The sequence below is a fragment of the Panicum virgatum genome, chromosome 1K (genome assembly GCF_016808335.1).
Source record: "Panicum virgatum strain AP13 chromosome 1K, P.virgatum_v5, whole genome shotgun sequence".
NCBI classification, from domain to species: Eukaryota; Viridiplantae; Streptophyta; class Magnoliopsida; order Poales; family Poaceae; genus Panicum; species Panicum virgatum.
Window position 1 is genome coordinate 46,464,266 of NC_053136.1, and position 26,147 is coordinate 46,490,412.

At 48.8% G+C, this 26,147-nt stretch overlaps 2 protein-coding genes and 1 long non-coding RNA gene across 3 annotated transcripts; 2 read left to right on the forward strand and 1 right to left on the reverse strand.

Moving 5' to 3' along the window:
• Positions 1 to 3,708: 3,708 nt before the first annotated feature.
• Positions 3,709 to 6,495, forward strand: LOC120657526. Its single transcript, XR_005668225.1, has 3 exons — positions 3,709 to 3,913; positions 4,695 to 4,878; positions 6,100 to 6,495. It is a non-coding gene; the product is annotated as an uncharacterized LOC120657526 (long non-coding RNA).
• A 4,744-nt stretch (positions 6,496 to 11,239) lies between these two features.
• LOC120712784 (histone H4) lies at positions 11,240 to 11,946 on the reverse strand. The gene has a single exon (XM_039998667.1). The coding sequence runs from the start codon at positions 11,842 to 11,844 to the stop codon at positions 11,533 to 11,535; it is 312 nt and encodes a 103-aa protein (XP_039854601.1). The 5' UTR covers positions 11,845 to 11,946; the 3' UTR covers positions 11,240 to 11,532.
• A 671-nt stretch (positions 11,947 to 12,617) lies between these two features.
• Positions 12,618 to 23,912, forward strand: LOC120712794. Its single transcript, XM_039998678.1, has 8 exons — positions 12,618 to 12,920; positions 14,710 to 14,808; positions 15,423 to 15,786; positions 16,263 to 16,397; positions 16,605 to 16,687; positions 16,802 to 16,907; positions 17,018 to 17,117; positions 23,674 to 23,912. The coding sequence occupies exons 1-8, from the start codon at positions 12,766 to 12,768 to the stop codon at positions 23,697 to 23,699; spliced, it is 1,068 nt and encodes a 355-aa protein (XP_039854612.1). The 5' UTR covers positions 12,618 to 12,765; the 3' UTR covers positions 23,700 to 23,912.
• The last annotated feature ends 2,235 nt before the right edge of the window (positions 23,913 to 26,147 follow it).

A 26,147-nucleotide genomic window follows, 5' to 3' on the forward strand; every position in this document is an offset into this window, starting at 1 on the left:
GGCCAGACCGAAAGAGTTAATCAGATCCTTGAAGACATGCTAAGTGCCTGTGTTCTTACTTATGGCAAAAATTGGGAAGACAGTTTGTCATATGCAGAGTTCTCTTACAACAACAGCTACCAGTCCAGTTTAAAGATGTCGCCGTTTGAAGCCCTCTACGGGAGGAAGTGTCGCACACCTCTCATGTGGACCGAAGTCGGTGACCGCATTATTGAGGGCCCAGATTTTATTAAAGAAGCAGAAGACAAGATAGCAGAAATCAGAGAGAATCTAAAGGCAGCTCAATCCCGCCAGAAAAGTTATGCCGATAAAAGAAGACGTACTCTCACCTTCGAAGTTGGAGACTATGTGTACCTTAAAGTTTCCCCAATTCGCGGCACACGCAGATTCCAGGTACGAGGAAAGTTGGCCCCACGTTACATTGGACCTTTCCCAATTATCAAGAAAGTGGGAGCGGTAGCCTATAAACTTCAGTTGCCAGCAGAGATGTCAGATGTACACGATGTATTCCATGTGTCCCAACTCAGAAAGTGCCTGCGAGTACCAGAAGAACAAGTGGCCCCAGAAACAATCGACCTACAGGATGATCTCAGATATCAAGAGGTACCAGTAAAAATTCTGGACACTGTGACGCGAAGAACCCGCAACTCAGAAGTCAGGATTTGCCGAGTTCAGTGGAGCAGGCATTCGGAAGCAGAAGCAACTTGGGAGAGAGAAGACGCGCTCCGAGCCGAGTTTCCCAGTCTCTTTAGTGGTGAAGCTGAATCTCGGGGACGAGATTCAACCTAAGTGGGGTAGGTTTGTAACATCCCAGTTTTCATCATGATTAAGGGGGAGTGTTGAAATTTATAATGCAAACTTCTAGAAGGTTCTATAAAAATAAGGATAAACCATGGCGTAATTTTGTTCACCATGACAAGATTCTAGAATGTTCCACAAAAATCATAAGAAGACAAGAAGCTTGGATATTTTCTTGCCATGGTAAAATTTAGAATTTTCTAGAATTAGATATTTGTAGGGAACTTAGATATTTGTAGGGAGCTTCCTAGATTGTGACAAGTGTCACTCATCCAAGAGGGTATGGGTGCCTATATAAGGAGGGTGCCACCCCTTGCCATGCCATACTACTCCACTCCATCCCACACACATCCAAGGGCATGGTAGAAGTGAGCATAGGTAGAGTGTGCTAGATGTGTTCCTTTGTTGCTTCAATAAGGTAAGCGTCTTTATAAGTGTTAGTCTCCCGGTTAAATTTAAGTACTTAGTGTATAAGTTGTGATCCATCGAAGGTTGGCTCTGCCACCCGGGATCACAAAAGGGTCTGGGCTTCATCGAAGGTTGGCTCTGCCACCCGGAAGCCAGCTTCATCTGTTGGTAGGCTCTGCCTCCCGGAAGCAAAAGGCGGCTCTGCCGTCAAAAGGACCCGGTACACTAAGTAACTAGAAGCTGACCGACTCTGAAGTGAGTTGGTGTAGATCCTTAACTTAGTAGGGCCACCTCAAATTCCAGCAATCACTAAAATAAAACTTAGGATGCAATTAAACTAGTAAGGTGAAATAATACTAATGTTATATGAGGTATTACATAACTATTAGGTAAACTATTTTATACTCTTGCCTTGCATTAGTACATTCGTTCCCTCCAGTAACCAGCATACGCATGCTTACACCTACGACAAAAATCATCTCGTTTCCATAAAAGTCTCTTAAGTTACCATACCATGCCATAATTCCCAGACAATCATGACAGCGCCTACCTCCTTTGCCACAACTACATCATTCCCTGGAAGCCACAGAATACCCACACCATTGACCTTGAAAAGACCCGTCATGGCAGCACTCACCTCCCTAAAGATCGGGGTCGCCACGCACAGTGCCGGCCGAGTTTTTTCCGCTGAACCGCCTCACCCGCTCGCTCTCGCTCGCGCATGCGCGACACGCCGGCCCCACGACGGGACCGCGCACTACCGCCGGCACCATGCCGTGCCGCCCACCCCCACGTCCCCACCTCGCCCACGCTGCTGCAGCGCCCTCGCCGGCTTTGCCGCCTCGGCGCTCGCGCCTTCAGTGCTGCCACTGTTCGCGTTGACGACAAGCTGCCGCAGCCCACGCCGTCGCCCATCCTTGCACAACGCCGCTGCTGCTCTCCTCGCCTATAAAAGGAGCAAGGCCGTGACGAGCCCCGTCACCAGCCCAAGCGCACCGAGCCGCTTCGCTCCACCAGCTGAACCACTCCTCCTGAGCCCAGCTCACTCACGAAACGAAACTCCAATAATTGATCCTCTTCCTCGAGCTGTTCCACGCCAAGGTGAGATGGCAGGCAGCTCCCCCGACCATTAACTCCACTAATAAAGGCCCAAAACACCCCAGGCCGTGAGCACTTAATCCAAATCATTCTACCAATCAATACTGTAAACTCAAAATCTCCTTCATATCAACTCCTTTTCACGTAACTCTTTTTCCTCCTATTTTCATCTCCATTTGAGATTATTGCTTGCTTGTGTTTGTTTGCCGGTTGTGCCGTTCTCGCCCGTAGATCACGGAGTGACCGAGGAGGAGCCTTCCAAGGAGCCAGAAGACCCGTACCACGAGCAGGAAGCCGCCGCCGCCGACGCGTACGAAAGCGAAGGCAAGTTTCATCGACCCCTACGTGAGCGGTTGCATCCATGTGAGGACGTTTAGCTGTAGCCTGGGTCTAGGATCGATTACATATACCAGTACTTGAGTGATTGAGTGTGCTCATACATTCATATGAGTAGTTATGCATATCCAGAGTTGAGACTAGGATATGAAGGGTTTTGGATGAGGCTAGGGCAGCTGGGTATGCTGGAGCCGGCGCTACCGTGGTGGTAGACTGGCAGGTGAGTGCTACCGTGGTGGTAGGCTCGAGTTGATATGTTGAGGGATGATTGCTGCCCTGGTGAACCATAAGGACCGAGTTGTTTTGACATCTCACCTAGCTTACTTTCAGTACGACCACATGAGTTTGTATGGGCAAACCCTAGCCTAATCCCACTGGCTAACCTGGTAGTCGTCCGAGGTGGATATGTTTTGGGGTGAGATCTGGATTGGTCCAGACCCGAGGGTTTGGGGGCGACTAGTCGGGGTTGAGCCACGGCTGGGTGTCGGCTATGTCGGTTGTCCGTTCGGGCAGCCGAGCGTGTGGGTACAGTGTACGACCTCTGCAGAGTGTATAATCCATTCGAATGGTCCGTGTCCACGGTATGGACAGGCTACGGTGTGGTCCTGACAACTAGTGAGCTACCTATTGTGAGTTGTGTCGGGAAGAGTTGCATACCATTAGTTGCATTGTTAGTAGAATGTGCTTATTATGTGTCGTGCATGTCAGTCCCCTCCCATAGGGTGAGGTGGAGCTTGCTGAGTACTTTTGTACTCACCCCTGTTGATTTTTCTCCAGAGGATCCTGACTTTGTGCCAGAAGACTACGAGTAGATCGTGTCCGCACCCAAGCTGATCGAGTGGAGCCGTAATGGATGAAGAGCTAGTCCTGCATGTCGCTATGCTAGTTGTTATCCTATGGTTGTTCTGTGTAGTTTTGTGTTGTCACTTTACTCCTCATGTACGTGTTAAATAAAGCTCTGTATGACTCTGGACTCCACTTGATGTAACATGTATTATGCCGGAGACCTTATTCGGTAATTAATACATGGTTTAGCCTTGATCTTCGGATCGGGGCGCTTCAGCCGCCCGCCACCACCGCCACCTCCCCCACCTCCCGGCGGTTACCAGCTCCTCCTCCTGACATGCCGCTCCGCAGCTCCCCCATCGACCCCGCTGCTCCAATTGCTTCGCGAGGCCGGGAGCATTTCGTCGCGTCGCCATCTCGAGTTCACTGCCGGCGTCGCCATCCCGAGTTCACCGCCGGCGTCTCCCTCCCGAGCCCACCTCCCCCGGTCTAGTTTTCTGTCCTCGGCGGTTCCCTCCTGCTGACGGTTTTTTTTTCTTCCAGCTCGTCACAGATCGTGCGCCGCCGGCTCCCCTCCGACCCGCGCCACCCGCCCCCATCCTCTGCTGCGCCGCCGGATCCCGTCACGCCCTACACCGCCGGATCCCGTGCCGCCCCGGCGAGCTGCAGCGGCTGCTCCCCAATTCCTCGCGACTCGGGCCCCCGCCGTCGATTCTTTGGTCAAGCGGACGCCTAATCCTTGTCGTCCCGGCCAGGCTCTGCGCCGCCGGCTGCCGTGCCGCCCTGCGCCGCCCACTCTAATGCCCTCCCGCGCTGCCGGTGCCCGCCCGTCCCTGCACCGCCGGCCTCCCCGACTCCCTGCGCCGCCGGCTCCCGTGCCGCCCCGGCGAGCTGCAGCGCCTTCTCCTCAATTCCTCGCGACTCGTCCTCCCGCCGTCGATTCTTTGGTCAGGCGGTGCTCTTCTTTTCTCCTACGGCGAGCCCCTGCGCCCTCAACTCTTTGGTCAACACGTCGATTCTTCGTCCTGTGCTGCTCCGGCGAGCTGCTGCGCCGGGTGCCGTTGCCCTCCACGGTGGTACCCTGTCTCCGCTGCGCCGCATCCTCGACTCACCCGCCCTCAGCCACCCTGTCTCCGCTGCGCTGCTGTATTTCTGTTGATTTTGATTGATTTCCTGCATTGTTGGCCATAAATTATTGTAATCTCGTAGTCGCATATGGGATTTCTTCCAATCTGCTCACACACATGGGATTTATGTTGTCTCTGCAGGATGATGGTAACATTCAGTAGTTGACGCCTATCCCCAACCAACAAGTTGCAGGAGATGAGCAGGTGCCCGAAGATGTGTCGTGAAGCCCAGACCTGTCCAGCTCCCACGGGAACGCCGCGTGCAGAGCACCTCCATCAAGATTCTGGCCACATGATATCTTCTTGCTAACTTCCAGGCGCTGAGGTAGATTTCTATCTGGTTTCCCATTGTTATCAGACTATACTTTAGCTCATGTTCATTTGTTTCGTCTCTTGCATGAGACGATCCAGCAAACTGTTGTTTTCTTGGTATTTTTTTATTACTAATTACAGTTTGGAGTAAAGGGTGGACTAGAAAGTGTCGAATCCATAGTTTGTTGGCTGAATGATACTTGTTCTTCATAGACAGATGTTTATTTGTTGGCCGAGAGATACCTGTTCAGATAACTAGAGCTTTAATTTCTTATAAACAAATTGATGACTTTTATTTGTGAATATAACTAGATGAGTTCCTGTTTAAGAATTAAGATATGCATCTTGTTTTTGTCCAGATATGTAATTGTTCATATGTGCATACTTCTTAGTTGTTACTATCTGATAGGCATCAACCAAAAGATGCTGATCTGATTAGCTGATCTGCTTAAGTTGTGTGCGTCTCTACATTGTGAAAAAAAAATTGTTACTCCCTCGACTTGATGTATCAAGCATTTTTTGTATCAACTCGCAGTTTACAGATTATCTCATATGTCTGAATCACACAAACAAAATTCTTCAGAGCAATGGACATTTTGTGAATGTTTGCTATTAACTCCTGATTTCAACTTCTATCGGTGGTTGTAGATCACCGTCAACATCCCTTTGCTAAATCAACTAGCAAATTATTAGGCTAATTTTTCTGAATTTATTGATTGTTAGTTCAACATATTTTTATTGGACAATTGATAAATTATTACTGCAATCATTGTGGTTGTCGTACATTACCTTCTAGCCTGCTATTGTTTGTGTGGTTCTTCTAGCCTACTACTGCTTGTGTGGTTCTTATAGGCAAACTTATTTTATTGGACAATACTGATTTGTTCCCCGTAATGTATTTTTCGATCAGCAGCTAGTACCACTGAATACTTGATCATATGGCTTATTTGTACTTTAATTAAGGACTCCTTATTTCTAAACATTAGATGTGTTATCATCCTACTGAATCTTTGCCTACAAAGTATGCTTTGATCTGAGCTGTGGTCATCTGCTCCATTCACATGGGAATATTTGAGACTGGTTTTTATGGTTCACTCCATTTTAGAATGTAGCTACATTTTTGCATCTATGTATGTCATTATTTGTGATGAAGAAACAAACTCCAAGATATGTTCCATATAGTTCATTTTTCTATTCACATATGACATATGTGTGAAATGTTCTACTGTTATAGTGTTCCTATTGCAGGCAGTGGCTAAGATGAGGTCAGAAGGAAACTGCAAGAGTGAATACACGGGCTTAGATTGCAGCGAGCTCAGCATGATATGTCTCTGACTACGAGGATAAACACTGTATCATTTTGGTGTACACATTCAGCATTTTGTTTTCTTCTGAAAACGACTTAGTCTACAAATGCCAATGTGTACGAGATTGGAAGCTAGCTGAAAGACTACAATGGACAAGATGGACCTTGAGACAGACAGAGAATAAATTAGATTTATTGTTCAATTTGTGTTCCTTGACTCATCTGGCAACAAATCTATTTGCAAAATACGTATGACATGATTGAAAATATAGTACCTGCACTGCTCTATGGAATGGGAATAAAATACTTAATTTGTTGAGCTCAGCACCAGCACACAAGTAATAAACAGTTTACAAAGATTCACTTGGGAATGCCTTGTGCGCGAATGCAAAACTCTGTAGTTTTCAAGGTTTTCAGGGAATCAGGCGTGCGTGCAAAACAAATGTGGGGATAAAACGTGTGGAAAACTAGGTTCGCATGAAAAAAAAAGTTCGTGTGTTACCGGTGAAACTGGACAAGCGGAGTCCACGAACTGCCGCAGCGAATCGTGGCCGGAGGGAGCGCGGACTGAGGAGCCTTTTCGGCTCGGGGTAGGGGGGAGGGGTCGGGACCGGCTCCATGTGGACGGCTCGAGGGCTCGTTCTCCTCGGTGGAGATTGGATGCTGGGGACCAAATGCCTATTTGGAACCCGGGGACCAAATAGTGCTGCCCTATATATATATATATATATATATATATATATATTAAAAGCTTGTTTCTTTGGTCCATCTAAATAACAAAACAAAAAAATCATAATCAATTTATCAGCAAGCAACAGAGCTGAGGATGTGCTGCAATTCCTTGAAAGGTGGAGAAGAGGATGTGCTGCAATTCCTTACTGTTGTCAAATCGAGCTGAGGATAGAGGCTTCGATCTGCAAGAAACAAGAGAAGATGGGCATTACCAACTGTGCAGAGGAGGGGATGGTAGGAGAAGGCCACGGGGACCAATTTTCCTCACCTGGACCTGCGTGCGGCAACAGCTTGGAGCTCTGTGGGTGACTGGCGGCGGCAGGAAAAGAAAGGGATGGACAGAGGAGAGAGGTGCGGAGGCAAGACATGGTTAGAGGAAAATGATGAAGGGGTGGAGCCGGCAGTGCCCGGCGGCGGCTGTAACGAACATGGCACCATTGATGCCATTTCGAGTGATTTTGGTGATCGAATGACAACACAACACTTGGACTAATATGATTGTTAAGATGATCATTCTCAGGCTTTTAGGTTCAAGTGATGACAAAGAGAAAGAGAAGATAGGCGTAGTAAGGCCCGATGGACTGCCCCTACGGGAGCAAAGCTCTTCGATTCAGGAGCACCGGAAGAACCGACGCCAGGGCATCGGAGCATCCGATGGTAGTCGGAAGAACCGACGCCTTGATACTTTGGTGCAGAAGGGAATCGAAGCCAAGTCAGCCTATAGGCACCGGTTGAACCGACGGTCCAGAATAGGGCATCGGTGCAATGGCCGTCCTTTGTACCAGAGATGATGTCAAGTGCCCAGAAGAAGTTTCTTCAGCACCGGTTCAACCGACGGTGCATCGGTGCATACCACCGGTGTAATGACGTCAGCGTCCAGGAGAAGATTCCTTCAGCACCGGTTGAACCGGTGAAGCATCGGTGCAAAGCATCGGTTCAACCGGTGGTCTCTGCGTCAGCTGTCAGGACTTCAACGGCTACTTCATGTTGTGAGTGACCGGATGAACCGACGCTACCCTGCCAAGAGGCATCGGTTCTTCCGGTGGTAGCAGATTTTCAGCTGACCGTTGGAGCAACGGCTACAAGACTTGGTGGCCTATATATACGCCTCACCCCGGCCATTTGAAGCGTGCTGGAGTTGCTGAACATCCCAAACACACCCAAGAACATCTCCAACCACCATAGAGCTTCATTGTACATCATATAGGCTTAAGCACACTTGTGAGAGTGCTTAGTGCTTGTTTAGGGATTAGTTCTTGCGAGAGCTCCCTTGAGAGAAGTCTTGCTGTGGCAAGCAACTTGTGATCCGTCGTGTGACCCTCCGTCTTGGTGTGGAGTGGCAACGACACTTTGTGCGGGGGAAGAGGAGGCCCCCTCCTTGGTGGAGAAGCTCCGTAGTGGATTTCGGCCGGGTGACCGAGAGAGACGGTGGCGGTGCACTAGACTCGGTGTCTTGTGTGCACTTGCCTTTGCTTGCCGGCATCGCCTTGGTGGCGTAGTGCAAGACGGTGATCGGAAGAGCCTCGGTGTCCCGTGGACGTAGGCGTTTGTGCCGAACCACGTTACATGACCGTGTCTACTCGGGAGTTTGCATCCCTCTTGCACTTACCTCTTTACTTACCTTATTACGTTTCCGCATTTACTCTTTCTTGTGTGCCTTTACTTTCATAGTTAGTTTGATTAGGATTGGCTATAGGTTGCAAGTTTTTAGGGGTAAGTAGAGAGTTGTATAGATAAACCTTAGTCATAACTAGCATGTGTAGGACGTGTTAGGTTTATCTTATGCAATTAGATTGAGCCCTAGGATAGAAAAGCGATTAGCGACCCTATTCACCCCCTCCCCCTCTAGGGTCGGACACCCCGGTGATCCTTACAGCGGCGCCCAGCCGCAACCCGCGAGGTAGCGTGCTCCTCGCGCGCGGAAGGGGAGGGGGGCTGCCAGCGCCCGGCGTCGTGCTCCTCACGCGGGAAGAGGTGAAGGGGGCCTGCAACTCTAGCGAGGAAGGGAAGGGGGGCAACAGTGCTGTGAGGGGTCGGGGGAAGAGAAGGGTGGCGGCGACGGGAAGACTACCAGTTCCCCGTGCCGGAAAGAATGGCGCGCGCAGGAAGAGATGGAGGATGGCGCGCAGATGGGAAAAGGGAGGGGGAGCGGTGAGAATGGAGGAGGAAGCGGTGACTGAACGGATAACGACGGCCGGGGGAGGAGCGAGACGAGCCCGGAGCCGCTGCATTCGACCGAAATGAAGGAACCGCGCGGTGCAGCATCTAGTAGAAATATTCCTACTTGGACGGCTCCATCCCTAATGTCCATCAACCAAATTTTATAGAAATTGGAATGGAGTGGCTCCATTCTACCTCATCCCACCAACCAAACACACCCACCAACCAAACACACCCTAACAGAATAAACTGAAACGGTGAATCGCGGCAGCGGCCCTCCGGCGATCCTCCGCCGCGGCGGACGCAGGACTGGAGATGCTCCAGAAGCCGAATGCGTTGCGCTGTTTTCTGTCGTTCCAAGCTGCAGTGCAAGCTCAGATGAAGGGCGACAGACATCACAGTGCATGCAACTTTTTTTTTTATCTTTGCAGTATTCGGATGCAAGTTAAAAAGTGCATGGTGCATTGGCGTATGAGAATTGAAGCTGATACTAATCTGATCGAATTTCATTCTGCCACACCGAGCTGAAGAGAGTTGGAAATCTGAACATTGGATGGCACCAGTTTACACCTGATCCAAGCATTGGATGCTTTCGGATTCAATTAGTTATGATTAAAAATGTAAAATGTTCGTTTATTATTGGATGCTCTTTATACACAGTATAAAAGCACTTATTACACAATATCCCTTTTCAAATTTCTGAAGAAATGTATGACTTGGCAATTCATCAGAGAAGGTACTCCGGTATTACGACAGCTGGAATTCAGAGCTGATCAAATAACAAGCGTTCCGTTCGACCCATGGCTGCCCACCCATTCTAATACAACTTACAGTCCACATCTCACCAAACTATGCAGACAGATAATGTCCAAGGAGATGAGGAAACAAACCTGGCATCTGTCACAGAAATAAGATACAACGCACTTCCATCAGATATTGTGGAGACTCAGTCCTTCAGTCTTTCAGTCTTCTGAATATTGATCTCTAGTGACTTGTAGATTTCTTCTTCTGGATCGAGCTGACCTGCAAATAGTTAATGCCCAAGAGTCCAAAGGAAAACTTTCCGGCAAAAATGAAGCACAGTTTCATGTTCGTCGATGACAAAATAAAGGGAAACTGAATTGCCCCAAATCTTGGTTCTAATTTAAACATCCTTTGCAATTTTCATATGAAGCATTGCTCTTTGAATCAAGGTCGATGAGCATATTGCTGTAACAGCCGGCGCCTTGTTTGATTGTGATGCCGCTGAGAAGAATCATTATCATCCGTGCGAAATGTTGGTTACGTCAAGGGTGTGTCTCAGGGCTGCGGCTTTAATTGTGAGCATTGGGATGCACTGAAACTTGCAACTACTCTGAAGGTCATATACTGCCCTGGAAAGAACTCGATTTTCATGAGGTAAATCATACTTGCTCTTTTGTATGCATTCTGACCATGCATTTCATGGAAGGTCGAATCTCACGTAATGTGACGAATCATATTCCTTTCAGATCCTTGCAAAAGATGAGCTATCAAAATTAAAAGGTGATACACCTAAATATCGAGAATTGTGTAAGCAGTAAGCTCACATGGAAATCGTGTCTGCCTACCAAGTATTAGGAGTGCCTAGAAAAACTGTTTGATTACATACGGGCGCCCTCACACACAAAGCCCAAAAATCAGCAGCATGGATCATGAAATGTGCAAGAGTATTGATAGAAAATGATCAACCTCTTCTGTCAAGCACCACTTCTTTTGCACCTTCCTGTTGGCCTGTCTATTTCCTTCTAAGCAAGTACCAAAAGAAGAGACTGCAACACAGGTCAGAAATGCTGCTGCTACTCAAGAATCGAGGCCAGTTACAGTCTATAGCATCCTGCGTCATTCAATTGCCTGTAGAAACTGAACCAGGTTTGAAGAAAACGAAAAAAATCAAACGTTCAAGGATGAAATCTCTAAAATCGCAAATGTCTGAAGAAACATGGGAAATGCAAGACCTTAATTAACTGCAGATTGCACAGGAATTAAAACCAAATGAGAATTCAAGGTGTCACAGAACAGGTGCTGCCCATCCGTGACAGGAGATTGAAACTACTGTGCTACACATCAGCTGCAGATTCCCCAGATAAACATCCACATTCTAGAGCATTAGCACCATACAGAATTGCAGAAAAGAGTAACCGCGCTAATGGAAACAAAATAAAACGTCACGGCACCTCTTAAAATCACTTGTGCCAAAAGAACCACGGCAATTGGTAGCAGATCGGGGTTAACATTTCATTGCTGCAAAGGAAACGGAACTGAGATACAACTGGCAGTTGGAATTTCGAGACCCGTACTTCACATCCACCTACTAAGAACAAAAGACAGCACAGATACGAATCTGAGAGTATCTCTACATCACCAAACGGAACGCCCAGCACGGGTAACCCAAACGAACAAGCAAGCAAGCACTACCGCCAGCAGCTGCAGACGAGGGAGCGGATGCGCTCAGCCGCCGAATCCGTAGAGGGTGCGGCCCTGGCGCTTGAGCGCGTAGACGACGTCCATGGCGGTGACGGTCTTGCGGCGGGCGTGCTCCGTGTAGGTGACGGCGTCGCGGATGACGTTCTCGAGGAAGATCTTGAGCACGCCGCGGGTCTCCTCGTAGATGAGCCCGGAGATGCGCTTCACGCCGCCCCTCCTCGCCAGCCTCCGGATCGCCGGCTTGGTGATGCCCTGGATGTTGTCGCGGAGCACCTTGCGGTGGCGCTTGGCGCCGCCCTTGCCCAGCCCCTTGCCGCCCTTGCCGCGCCCAGACATCGCCGACGACGGAGAGGGAGAAGACTCTGCTGCTGCGAGAGATTTGGCGGAGTTTTCGAATTGGCTGGCGGTGGATGGCGGCCTGGTGCGGTGGAGCGGCGGATTTGGGGTGGGATTTATAGGGGAGGATTTGGGAGGGGTGCACGAGGGAGATGGGGAAATTTCGCGTGGGGGTTTGGGCGGGAGGGGAGGATTTCGGGGGGATGGTTTTGGTGGACGGGTGCGTTTGGGACGTCGGATCGAGGTTGGAGGGTGGGATGGGCTCTGGTGCTGTTGCCGCGGATCGCTGAGGTGGACGGGTCGATTCGTGGAGTGAGGTTTTTAGGCGTTGGATGTGATCTGATGGTGAGGGACTCGTGACCTGGGGTTGGGGAGGATCGTTGACGTGGCACTTTTGTTTTGTGGGATTGCTTGCTAGTGGTCCACCAAAACCATCCCCCCGAAATCCGCGGGTGGGTGTGAGTCCGCGGGCTTCGTTGGAAACTTGGAAATTGGAATGTTGGATATTGTGTGTGATGACAACATTTATCAGGCTTAGATGTTATCATCGTCAAACTAATTTTAGCTCCCATAAGAAAAACTAATCAATCGTCAAACTGAAAAATGTTATCAGGCTTAGATGGCCAACAGCTAATTTTATCGTACGGGAACCTGTTACATTTTTATTGAAAAACTCCTGTTACAAAATTTGAGTGCAGGGTTAAGAACCAGTTGAAAGATTGGTCGGATTGGACCAGAACTCTCGCTCGCCGCCGTCCTCGGCTCGTCGCTGCCAAAAACCTCATCGCGCTCCTTGGAGCCAACCAGATCACCGCGTTCGCCTGCCACGCGCGGCGCCGCGAAAACACACTAACGCGAGCCCAACCCTCCGAACCGTGCGGCGTGCCCGGCGCCCGTGCTCCGCCGCGCGATATCGATCGCATGGCCTGCGCCGGCGCCGCGCGGAAGGTCTCGGCGGTGCTCTACCACTACCCGTGCCCGGACGGCGCGTTCGCCGCGCTCGCCGCCCACCTCTACTTCTCCGCCGCCGCCCGCCCCGTCCGCTTCTTCCCCAACACTGTCTACGACCCCATCCGGTAGCTCCGCCGAACTGTTCCCCTCCTCTTCCGCTCCGGAGCAACCCCAATGCACACGTCAGGATCTGCTGGGAAGTACCCCAGTTTCAGGGGTTCACTCCTGCAGCGCTGTAGATTCGGACAAGGCTTTACCCTATTGCAAGTGTCTGACTATAACTGCGGACCTTCGATTCGTTGGTTCCGATCTCCAAATGTGTGGTAATCTGATTGTGAACGGTGCTAGATAGAATGTTGAACACGTGCACATAACACAGTGATCGTCTGATGCGAGTTTGATTTGCAACTGAGTTTAGGCATTTTAAAGCTCTGCTTCAGACTATTGGACTTGTGTTGTTAGGGGGTGTCAAGGGCGTTGGGACCTAGGGTAGCTGGCCCTTGGCTACGGAGTTCGTAACCACGGTCCATCGTCGCTGGCGAGGTTTTGCCCCTCTGACGTTGGCTTGTTGGGAGAGAGAGAGAGACGGGAGGATTGGGATAATAATCTTGCTTGATCTTCTCAATGTGCGGTTACAGGAATATATGGTCTAGAATCCTAACCAACCACTCCTAAACTTACCGTGTGTTTGGTTGGAGAGCGGAGCGAGCAGGGTCGGAGCGGACCCGTCCTCGCGGCTGTTTGGATGGAAGATGGGAGGGTTGGGTTGGCTCCAGGAGGGAATATTCCGCCCAGATGTGGGTTGGCTCCGTCCTCCGAAAAGTGGCGGACGGAGCGAACCCAGCTGGGTTCCGTCCCTCGCGCACACCTCCGTTCGTCGTCTCCATTTCGCTCCCCTTTTCTCCATGCGTTCGGGAGCTCGCTCGCGGCCGGAATGGATGTCACGGCCGGGACGGGAGGAGCTTGCGCCGGGATGGAAGGAGCCGCCAGGGCGGAGCTCGCCCACAAGCGCTCCCGCGAGCTGCGCCTGCCGCGGCCGGGGGCCCCGCGACCTGCTGCGGCAGGGGCCCCGCTCGCCCGCGCCCGGAGCCGCGCGGGAGGCCGCGGGTCAGGTGCCGGCGGCGAGAAGGCCGGGATGCGCCGACAGGGGGCGGGCAGCGGCCGGTCTGGAGCCTCTGAGATTGGATCGAGAGTCCTCGGGATCCCGCGTCCGTCCGCCGCCCGCGAGGAGGCCGGCGGCGAGGGGCTGGCCGGTGGCGGGGGGCCGGGCGCGGCTGGCGGCGGGGTCCGGCGGGGCGAGCTGCGCGGAAGAAGATAAGGGAGAGAAAAAATAAAAAGAAAAAGATGAGAGGTTGACAGGTGGGGTCTATTGGTGGCGAGTGGGACCCTCGTTAACGGTGTTATCATGTCATCCAACCCGTATTCCCAATTCCTTCAACCAAACATGGAATGGGTTCACTCCGTCCCCAAAATCAGAAGTGCAACCAAACAATGAATGGGTCGGCTCCGTCCCCAAAATCCGGGTTGGATCCAACCCAACCCATTGATCCCGCAACCAAACACAAGGTTAAGGACTGAAAATAGAAACTAATCTCTCTTTCCGAACTTAGCCACTCGCGGTGGCCTCCTCCTGCGTGTGCGCAGCGCGTTCTGTGGCGCGGCGTATGCCACGGCGGCGCCTGTACGTACGCCCCCACATGACAGGGGGAGGGTTCAATCTGGAGTTCTGGGCTAAGTATATCATAATCAGAGCTAGATGGAGCTACCTCTGTTGGACTTCGTTAAATCATGAAATTCACAGTACCTCTTCTGGTACTTCTGTGGGATGTTTATCTTAGTGAAACAATCTCTTATGCTGATGCTTTTGTTCTAGTGTCCTGCTATGACACCATTTTTTTACTATCTGCTTTCCAGGAGTGATTCACTTCCATTGGATGAAATAGAAGATGTTTACCTTCTTGATTTTGTGGGACCTCCTGGTTTTGTCGAAGATATAGCCCCTAAGGTTGAAAGGTATGTAATCATTTGCAGTCAGTTTACATATCTGAAATTCTTTGTTTTTTTAGGTAGTCCTGTGGTTTTTGTGGATTTTGTTAGTTGGAATCTGGTGCAAAGTTAGGTACTAAGGGCAGGGAGTTCGAATTGATTTATGTAAGCGATTATAATAAACTCACATCTGTTCTCAGTTCTTATTTTGTTAAGGGAGGTAATGTCATAATCTTGATAAAATCACACAACTAAACTCGGTTCGGGTAAAAATGTTCAAAGCTACTGTAGGTCAATTGTAGATACAGTTTTCTGGTCACTGCACTGTGGTTTCAAATCCTTATTCTTCTTGAAAAACAATGCACATCTCCTCCTCGCTGTTCTCATTTTCTTTAATGCATATGAAGGTTCGCCCAATGTCATGTCTACGGCATGTAACCCAACCATGGTTACCTTATGCCATATTCTGTTCCATGAAATTCATCACTCAAAAACTTAAAGGTTTCTATCTAGTTCATTGTATACACATTGCAGTCATTTGAAGCTGTTGAACTTATGTATTCAGTCATTTTTGTACTTACTATTCTTGCAACCCCTGTTTGTTTGAATATTGTTGACCCTTAAATGCTTATCCTATTCAGAGTAACAATTCTAGACCATCATAAGACTGCTTTTGAGAGTTTGTGTGGGAATTCCACACTGGGGCAAAATGTGACCAAGGTGATAGATATGCAGCGTAGTGGAGCAACAATTGCATTTGACTTCTTTAGAAACAAGCTCTTGACAGAAGCTAGCATTTTATGGGGTAGTGAAAGTGATAAAGATGTAGCTGAGATCAAATACGTACCGGACAACAAGGTTGAAACAGTGCACAAGCTTTTCAAGTTTATTGAAGATGGGGATTTGTGGAGATGGAAAATTCCAAACAGCAAGGCCTTCAGCAGTGGACTAAAAGATCTGGATATTGAATTCAACGTCAATGCAAACAGTAAATTGTTTGATCAGGTAATGACCTGCCTTATGTTAGTCCTTTGCTGCTACAGTGATTCCTGCATCACCAAAAAGAAGTTGCTCCTTACATCACATGATGCTGTTTCACACCTGAATTATTGATTTGTTGAAGTTGGCATGATTATCATCTCAAAGAGTCAGCTGCATCTAAATGAAACAGTTGCTTAACTAATCACTATAATCATTTTCCACTGCATTCATCAAAAATATTGATTTCACAGTTATTGGTATTAGTTGAACAATATTCATCTGGTCATCTCAAATCTTCTCTAATCAATGGAAAATTTGTTTAAATTATCAATTGCACCACAATGTTATAAAGAAATTCAGAAAAATATTTCCAATACAGTGTAGCTCTGTGCTATTTTCTGGTGCCACTACCATGATAACGGTAGATCTGTCATTTGGCCATCAGACGCATGGTCATCTTCTGCTTCTAATTTTACTTCACAATACCCTGCTTGTGACAGTTGTTGGAGTTGGATCCTGAGCATGTCATTTCCCGCGGACAAGTGACATTGTTTGAGAAACAAAGATTAATAGACGATTGCCTAGGGAAGTCGTATGAAATTTCACTGGGATGTGGCCAGTTTGGGAATTGTCTGGTAATTCTGCTGTCCTTACACTGATTGCTTTTCATACTCTGTTTGTTCACATAGTTCAGCTTTTAGTGACCTTTTGTTTTATTCATGCTCTTTGTAATTCCATGCTAGAGGTCTAACATAAAAACGTTTATTGTATTTCTTTTTCTACTGTTGTATTCACAGGTATACTTGTTTACTAATATAGTTTTGCCTTGTATGGTTCATTAGGCTGTTGATGCCGATTCTATTTCAAATTTGAGAAGCGAGCTTGGACATCAACTAGCTAGCAAAAGCCGTAATTTGAATCTGAGGCAAGATTTTTTTTTTTTGTTTCCTTCTGTCAATATGTATCCAGAGACACTTGAAATGTGCATTTGCACTTAACCACACCATTGTCATTATGTGAGCTGTGCCCTTTTTTGCAGAGGTATTGGGGCTGTTGTATACAAAGTCCCTGAGTTGAATAATGACCAGATGCTGAAAATAAGTCTAAGAAGTTTAGAACAAGAAGACACCACTTCAATCTCTCAGGTACATCGGTTCCCTTATGAGGTTTCTAGGACCTCACTTAGCTCGTGAAAGAAGACTCAAAATTGATTCTATCATACAGAGGTTTGATGTTTGATCCTGCTTGCTTGTAGGAATATGGTGGAGGGGGGCATCGGAATGCAAGCTCGTTTATGTTGAGCATTACCGAGTTTGACCAGTGGAAGGTTGGAGCTGAACCTTCTCAAACAAAAGGTGCTTAACCATCTTGCTTTGTTCATTGTTCTTTTAAGTGAGATTGTTATGCAGCTTTCATAGGGAAGGACACACTACGCAAAAAAACGTATGCAGCTTGTTATGAGGTTGTAGCGTGGGCACTTGATTATACAAAGTTTGGAACCATCAGCGCAGGGCTCTCTTTACTTAGACACCAACTTAGACTCTGAATAGGGCTATAGGAGGGCTACCATGTACCTCTTTTAAGTTATTGAATACTCCCTCCATTCCAAAATGTAGGTCGTTTTGGCAAATCTAGATACATAGCTTTTGCTATACACCTACATATACGAGATGTCTAGATACATAGCAAAATCTATGAATCTAAATTTACCAAAACGACCTATAATTTGGAACGAAGGGAGTACATTGCATCGTAGTGATTGGCAACTATATGCTTGTTACATGATAGCATCATATAAGAACATATTTCTGCTGTGCCATTAGACTGCCATCTACCTATGTGCTAGCCCATTTGCTGAAACTGGAGTCAATGATGAAGATGACATTATTTTTTTTTAAAGACTGATGAAGATGACATTTCCTCTGTGAATTCGAGTTCATCGGCTTTCCTCCCTGGTCTTACTTGACTTGCCCTCAAGTTCATCGGCTTTCCTCCATGGTCCTACTTGAGTTGCCCTGGCTGGTCACAACGCCTGCTGTACGCATAAGTTTGCCAGCCTGTGCGCAGCCATGGTGGAGTATTGGATTTAGAAGCATAAGTGTTGGCAATGCGTAACTGGATGAAGTTTTATCAGCATGTAAAATTTCAGACTGTACTTAAATTGTGTTGAATGGCTGTAAAATGAAGGATGTGAATTGGTGACTTGAAATTCAGGCTGGACTTGAGCTGGCTTCTACCGCGTGGGCAGGCCTAGGCCGCCATACGGTACCAGATGGGCCTCCAGTTGAGCTCGTTGGTTGTGGTTCCTCTTGGAACGCGGGGGTGTGTGTGTGGACAATACCTCTTTCAGAAATGAGAGATCCTTTTGTTCTCTGCATCAAAAAAATTGACCAGGACCTGAATACCTGAGTAGGATTCAAAAAAGGGCTCTTTTCGAGATGCCACAAATTAATAAACATTGCCAATAGCAGACTGCAGCATCACGTGGCGCGAACAACGGGATGCCGACGAAAACACAGTTGCGCGTTTGAATGCTCCCATGTTGAGGCCATGAGAGAGAGGCGAGGCCCGCCGCTGGCAGGCTGCTGCGCTGCCGGGTCCCGGCCACAAAGGAAGTCGTCCTGCTTGAGGCTGCACGGTGGCCATGCAAAGCTTCGCACTATCTAGGCACAGTTCCAGCGCAAAATATTTTTCATTGGAATCTTACTAATTTGAAGTACTAAATGAAGTCTATTTACAAAACTTTTTGCACGGATGAGTTGTAAATCGCGAGACGAATCTAATGATGCTAATTAATCCATGATTAATTAATAATTAGCGGATGGTTACTGTAGCATTGCTGTTGCAAATCATAGATTAAGCAGTCTCATTAGATTCGTCTCACGATTTAAAACTATCTATGCAAAAAGTTTTGTAAATAGACTTCATTTAGTACTCCATACATGTGTCGAAATATTCGATGTGACGATTTTTTTGCGTTTACGAGGTTTAAACAGACCCTATTTGAGTCCCGACCCGGGCCAGACGCCTAGGCCATGGCTGCTCGCCTGTTCCTTGTACCCGGCACGCGACCACCCGCAATCATCCATGTCCCTCCGGTCTCCCTCTTCACCCACCTTAGCTTTTCACCGCGTGTCGTCTCCCCAGTGCCCCCTACAGTGCTTGGCAGATTCGGTTCTCCCTTTGCCGGACCCCCACCGCACGCGCCGGCGAGGGGGCATGCCCAGGGGGAGGGGGGGCGCTCTCGCTCCCGCCCTGGCACGCTGCTAGCTCGTCGCTGCGCCTGTGCGCAAACAAAGCGTCCCGACAGTTCCTCGGATCGATCGATCGCTCGTATGGTTCGTGTGCTCTTCTTTTGATCGCGCGGCCGGGGAGGGGAGGAAGGACGCGTGAGCTGGAAGGGGTGTCCTACGAATCAATGCGAACGAACCTAAGATGGGTAGGGCATGGCCGAAAAGGACCACCACGCAGGCAATTAGTAGGAGCAGGAATGATCTGTTTTTTCAAGGAATTCAGCCATCAATGAGTCAATGTCGAAATTCTTTCAGAAAAGAACTGACTTTGCTTTTGCATCGAGCCAGCACCAAGCACAAACTTTTTTTTGGAAGAATGGATAAGCTTGAGTCTTGGCCAGCACTGAATGGGAGGAGAAATTCCCTTTAACCACTCTGTCCTCTCTCACCAGAATAGGGTCTGATCATACACCTCTGCTGTTAGATACAGGTGACCTGAAAAAACAGCAAGCGAGACAATTTTTCTTTGAAAGACAGTGGTGCTCTGAAGCTAATTTCTCACAGGAGATTGAAGATAGATGGGCTGACTGCAAAAGAAAGTGGCCTGAACATGCATACTCTATGGATAAGTGGCATGGAGGTATAAGCAATCTCAGAAGTTTTTTGAGAGGTTGGGGGAATAATCTCGAGTCAATTCTCTATATGCCATTGAAAAATAGAGATGATCCCTTACGTGCTATTGAAAATTACCACATTTCTTATATGCCATCGTTTATAATTTTTCATCCCTTACGTGCCACTGCCGTCAAAATCCAATGTTAACGCCGTCAAATTTTTTGTGCTGGGACATTTTTAGCCCTGCTTGGGTCAAGAAGCAGCACCACTGCATAGGACCCACTGACCCATTTTCACTCTCTCAGTCTCTCTCTTCTCTGGCTCTGCTCGCTCTTCCCTTGCTCGAAAGATTGAACGGGCGCTGCTTTTTACTGGCCGGCGGCGCGACTGCACGACTGCGGCGGCGCAAAGCCCACTGCCGGCTGTGACACCGTGGGCAGCCGACAGCGGCGCCCTGGAGCACGCACGGCGGCTGCGGTTCCTCGTGCGCGCGAGTTTGTGGCTCCACCGGCGGCCACGCGGCCACGCGCCGCGCCAGGCGCGCTCCCCACGCGCTGCTGCAGCAGGGCTCAGGGGCGGGAGGCGGCGCAGCCGCAGCAGGGCGCAGGGGCGGGGCGCAGCGGCAGGAGTCGGTTGGGGGGAGCGCAGCAGTGTGGCAGGAAGCGGGAAGAGGGGGCGAAGCAGGGCGGCAGGAAGCCGGAGGTGGGTCAAGCCCCACCCCATCATGTGACGCCCGAACCTAGATCCGCCGCCGTCTTGCTGCTGCTCCTCTCCCGGCCACCCTGCCAGCAGGAGGGGCGAGGGCCACGGCGGTCGGCGGGGCTGAGCAGGAGGGGCGACGCCCGCTTCGCCGCCGTGCACGGGCTCGAGGCCGCGCTCTTCGCGCGTGGCTCGCTCGCCGGGGACCTCCCAGGTACCTCGTCGTGCTTGCGCAGCTCGAGGCCGCGCTCCGGCTGCTCGCCGACAACTGCGGCCTCGCCGCGCAGTGGCTCGCCGACGTCGTCGCCTACCTCGGGGAGCGTGACCTCGCGGACCTCCGCTTCGTGGTCGACCTCGCCGGCCAGCTCGAGCGACTCAAGACGGAAGACTCCGCCAGCCTAGACGCGGGACTCCTGGCGTCCGCCCTTGGGGTATCGGCCGGATGGGGTTGCCTCCGTTTTTTTAATCGTAAGCGTTGTGGTGCTGCTTCTTGATCCGGGCAGGGTAAAAATGTCTCGGCACAAAAAAAATTTAACGGCGTTAACATTGGATTTTGACGGCAGTGGTACATAAGGGATGAAAAATTATAAACGATGGCATATAAGGAACGTGGTAATTTTTAATGGCACGTAAGGGATCATTTCTATTTTCCAATGGCATACAGGGAATTGACTCAATAATCTCAGGGGAGAAAACAGAAGGAAGAAGAATAACCTTCTTTCCATCATACAGAACATAGACAATAGAGAAGATGATATGGACTTATACAGGGATGCAATCAAAGATAGATTGGTAGCTGAGAAAGAACTGGAACAACTGATGGAGGCTGAAGAAATCTATTGGCAGCAAAGAGGGGGGGAGGGGGGGGAATGGTGATGGAAGGTGACTCTAACACCTCCTTTTTTTCACCTGCTGGCCAATGGGAGAAGGAGGAAAAAACATATCCTTTCCTTGGAACATGAGGGCACTAATGTGACAGACCCAGCTAAGATTCGGGACATGATATACTCTTACTACAAGAACCTGTTTGGAAAAAGCCAATAGAGAAAAGTGAGATTGAGTACTGAGGCTTAGCCTACTGAAAGGAAGCTAAGTACAACAGACAATGAAGAAATGACTAAGCCTTTCACTGAAGAAGTCAGGAAATCTGTTTTTGATATGAAAGAAAATACAGCACCAAGTCCTGATGGCTTTGGGGTGTCATTCTACAAACACTGCTGGAATGTGATTAAGGGGGAGCTTATGGGGATGATCAACGCTTTCTACCTAGGCAACTTGGACCTGGCCAGGCTTAACTATGGGGTGATCACTCTGATTCCCAAGGTGATGTATGCAAACAATGTAAAGCAGTTCATACCCATATGTCTTTTGAATGTGAGTTTTTTAAGATCTTCACTAAATTAATCATGGACAGACTGGCTAAAATCGCTGGGAGAATAATTTCACCAAGCCAAATAGCTTTCATAAAGGGCAGATATATACTAAATGGAGCAGTTATGTTGCATGAAATAGTGCATGAGCTCCAAACTAAAAAAATGGAGGGGGTGATACTCAAAATCGACTTTTGAGAAAGCATATGACAGCATCTCCTGGGATTTTGTAGAGGAAATGATGACCAGCAAAGGCTTCTGCCAGAAACTGAGAGATTGGATCATGAGCTCTGTCAGAGGGGGGCGGGTCTGCATCAACATCAATGGACAGAATGGTCCCTACTTTAAGACACACAGAGGGCTGAGACAAAGGGGACCCATTGTCCCCTCTACTCTTTAACCTAGCAGTTGATGCTTTAGACCACATCCTAGAAAAGGCAAAAAAAAACTCTGGCTTGATCAAAGGATTGGTGCCACATTTGGTCCTAGGGGGCATTACTCACCTGCAATACGCGGATGACACAATTATTTTGGTTAATAATGACCAAGAATCGATCAAAAATCTGAAATTCCTCTTGTATTGCTTTGAATGGATGTCTGGATTAAAGATAAACTATCACAAGAGTGAGATGATTGCATTTGTGGGATGTCGGAGGAGAGGACACAAGACATTGCTAATGCGTTAAACTGCAAGATTGGTCAGATGCCGCTGAAATATCTTGGCTTCCCAATCAGTGCAAAAAATTTGGGGGTGTCAGCTTCCAAACCTATGGTGGACAAGATGAGGAAAAAACTTCAACCATGGAAAGGCAAGCATCTGTCTTCTGGGGGGCACCTTATACTCACTAACTCCTCTCTGAGCAGTATTCCTACATACCTGATGGGTATCTACCTGCTACATGAGGGGACTCACAAAGCAATGGACACAATTAGGAGCTCTTTCTTTTGGAGGGGGGACAGTGATAGAGCCAAATATCACATGATCAAGTGGGAAAATGTCTGCCTGCCAAAAGATTTTGGTGGGCTAGGAATCATTAACACGTGGGTGATGAATGAATCACTATTACTCAAATGGGTGTGGAGGCTCCTGCAAAACTCAAGAGATGACAAGTGCTGCCAATTACTCAGAGCGAAATACCTGCAAAGGAAACCAATAATGCTCTGCAGGGGGGGTTTGGATCCTAGTTCTGGAAAGGGATAAACAAGATCAAGCACAACATAAACTGGGGGGGGGGGTTACTTTCTCAGTTAACAACGGGAGGAGTGTCAGATTTTGGCAAGATGTGTGGATTTTGGATATTCCCCTAAGGCTAGCCTTTCCTGGGCTCTATGAAAAGGCCGAGAAGAAATCATGCTTAGTTCATGAATGCGTGGAGGAAGGTGAATGGAAGATGAGCTTTAGAACAACTTTAAACATGGTAGACATGCAAAATTGGGAGAACCTACTACAGCTAGTGGCCAACATTCGACTGAATGAGGCTGAGGATACCCCGAAATGGATGTTTGAAAAGTCGAACCAGTACTCGACCAAGTCCATGTACAGATGGATGACTCACAGGGGCGTGGTGAACAAGAGGATCAGGAGAGTCTGGGACATCAGACTACCGATGAGAATCAAAGTTTTTATGTGGTTGACCTTCAACAACAGATTACAAACAGGGGTGGAACTGAAAAAGAGGAAGTGGAAAGGCAGCCATCTTTGTGGGATTTGTGGATGCCCAAAAACCACAGACCACATCCTTTTCACTTGCTGCGTTGCCCGATTTGTGTGGGCTTGTTTTACAGATGCTCTTGCCTGGGATAGGGCGCCAAGAAGTCTGAATGATTTCTTGGACACTTGGATTCCGTTAGGGTGTTGTGATTATAATCTAAAACTATTCCTATTTGCATATGTTCTCTGGGGGTTGTGGACAACTCGCAACAAAAGAGCGATCGAAGGAAAGTTCCCTCGCTCGCCTACTGACGTCTTGTTCAAAATTCACGCATTTTTGCAGCGGTGGAGGGTGCGACTGCGAAGTGAAGACCAAGACAAACTGGCGAATTTGGAGGGGCAAGTCAGAAGCTGGACCGAGGAGTTCCTATTGCAGCTAAGGGGCCGACCACCTGACGAAGACTTTCTCTAGCTCGGCTGTTTTTTCCCGTTTTGGTGTTGGCTTTAGCCCTTTTGCTTTTTGTGCTTCTAGTCGTTTATGTAAAAATGGCATCCCCAGTAAAACTCATGTACCCTTATATGCTTTCTATAAAAGCCGGGGAGTCTCCCTGTTCTCTAAAAAAAAGAATGGATAAGCTTCTTTGGATGATTCTTGTAATTTTTTGAATTTTTTTCTTTTTTTCTTTGTTTCTTGAGTCCCCTCTGTAAAGACTGTTTTCTAATCTTTGTTTTTCTTAATATATAATCAGTAGGGGGCTTTTGCACCCCTCCCGTTATTTCCAAAAAATAGTAGGAGTAAGGAGCTTTGAGAACTGACGCCACGGACAACTTCGAGGACTCCAAGATACTACTGCTAGGTAACCTTGGCTTTGAGCCTTTGATAAAGAAAAGCTACCGGATCAGGGAGGGATCCCAAGCCACCGATCTGCACTGATCTGCCAATGTCTGGAGGCTTACAAGTTCGTAAAAGAGGCTGAACAATGAAAGGGCGACGGAAACACGCATGATTACGTTCAGAGACGACGCGTCGATCTTTTTCCCCTTTGGCCGGCTTTGGAGAATCAATCCTCTGGTGGTGGAGCGTGCGCCGAGGGGCTTGTGCTGCTGGGCATCGTTTTCAAGAGCTTTATGATGTCACGGTGCCCTAAAGAGGAGGCAGCAGGCTGCTAGGTGAGAGTGAGGGCGGCAGCAGCAGGGAGCTGAGCCAGCACTCGATGGCTCCCTTTTGATCCTCCTGTGGCAATGGCAAATGCATGCTCTCGTCCTCGCACGAATTGTTGCTCTGGCCGGGGACATTTTCTGCCATGGCAATGAGTACCACTAGTAGTCTACTGCAACATGCATGCATGAATGGATGCTGTGTCAACCTGTCACAGTTCGTCGCGTTTGGGCGGCATGGCCTGGACGCTAGCGATCGAACTGGTGCAGCCTCCTCCTCGTCCGAAAAATGAAGGGGAAGAGAAATGCAAACCGCAACGTACAGACATGTACATGGAGACACGTTGCAGGTGCCAGGTACTCAGGACTGCAAATCCACGATGGCACACACGCGTGTGTTGGATCACTGGAAGTTGCCAGGTACTTTTGGGTATGCTGCTTTTGTCTGAAAAAACTGAATAGCAACAGAACAGATGGCAGTGAGCAATGACTGCTGTGCATCGGTCATGGCAGGGCCATACCAAGATGAAATTTACCAACCTCTCCGATTTTAAGCCCTTCAGTAGCCGTGAGGCCCGCCGCGGTACGTGCCCTACTGGTAGCATCAACCACCACCGTTAATTTAGGCCAAATCGCCATAAAGTGAGTCCAATCAGGCTAGGATTGGTATGGCTTCACATGCCTCGCACACAGTTTTCCGCTGCCAATGCAAGCTCCCACATCTAGCTCATTCCCATCATCAATGACAAAGTGAATCATTTGGTTGCTAGATTTAGCATCTAAATTAGATGTACTGGCGCGCACTTGCAGAACCTGATCAGAAGCTACAATTAGATGCTACTGTTGGGAAAAAATGACTTAGTACTTAGAACATTTTCAGTATCTAGCACCTTATTAACATGAGCACAACCCAAATGAAATGACAAGTGATAGATCAAGACCGGGAAGAAGCGGCATCGCGGTCGCGGTCGTAGCAGATGTTCCGGCCATCTTGGTTGGGGACGAGAGCGACGTAAGGGTCAGAGTCGTTCCCGTAGTTGTACTCGACGTAGTCGAAGGAGTTCGCCGCGGGTTCCACCTCCCTTCGGGTCGCCACCAGCAGTGTAAAGGGATGGCAGTGGTGGGTTGGCTACGGCCTTTAGGAGGCTCCAGCGCCGCCACGGATCGGACGGCTGGGGCGGCTAGAGTTCGGACTAGGTTAGGCCGAGACTTCAAAAACCGGAGCCCACTATTTATTATGGCGTTGGACGACTTGGGGCCGCAACCACGTGCATGGTTGCGCCTCCATCAGGACGCGGAATGGGATCTCAAGGTGTCTTTATCCTTTTTTTCTCGTTTTTCTCATTTTCTGAATTTTCGGTGTTTTTTACCACCAAAAATTCCAACAGCTACAACAGATCAGGACACACACCTAAGGTGCTTTGATCGCTCTATTTAGACTCTTACCGTGCAGCAGATGAGCAGGACAGTACTGACACCAAGTTGCCGCCAGCATTGCTCAATGCACTGTAGTGACGTGTTCCATGGTAAAAGCAAGGTACGAAACCAATCGATTATTACGCTTGCGAGCGCGAGAGACGGGACCAGCCTTACCGTTCCCGCCTGGCTTTGTCCGTTCCGTTTCACATGGCCATGGTCGCCGCCACCCCCACCCTCTTC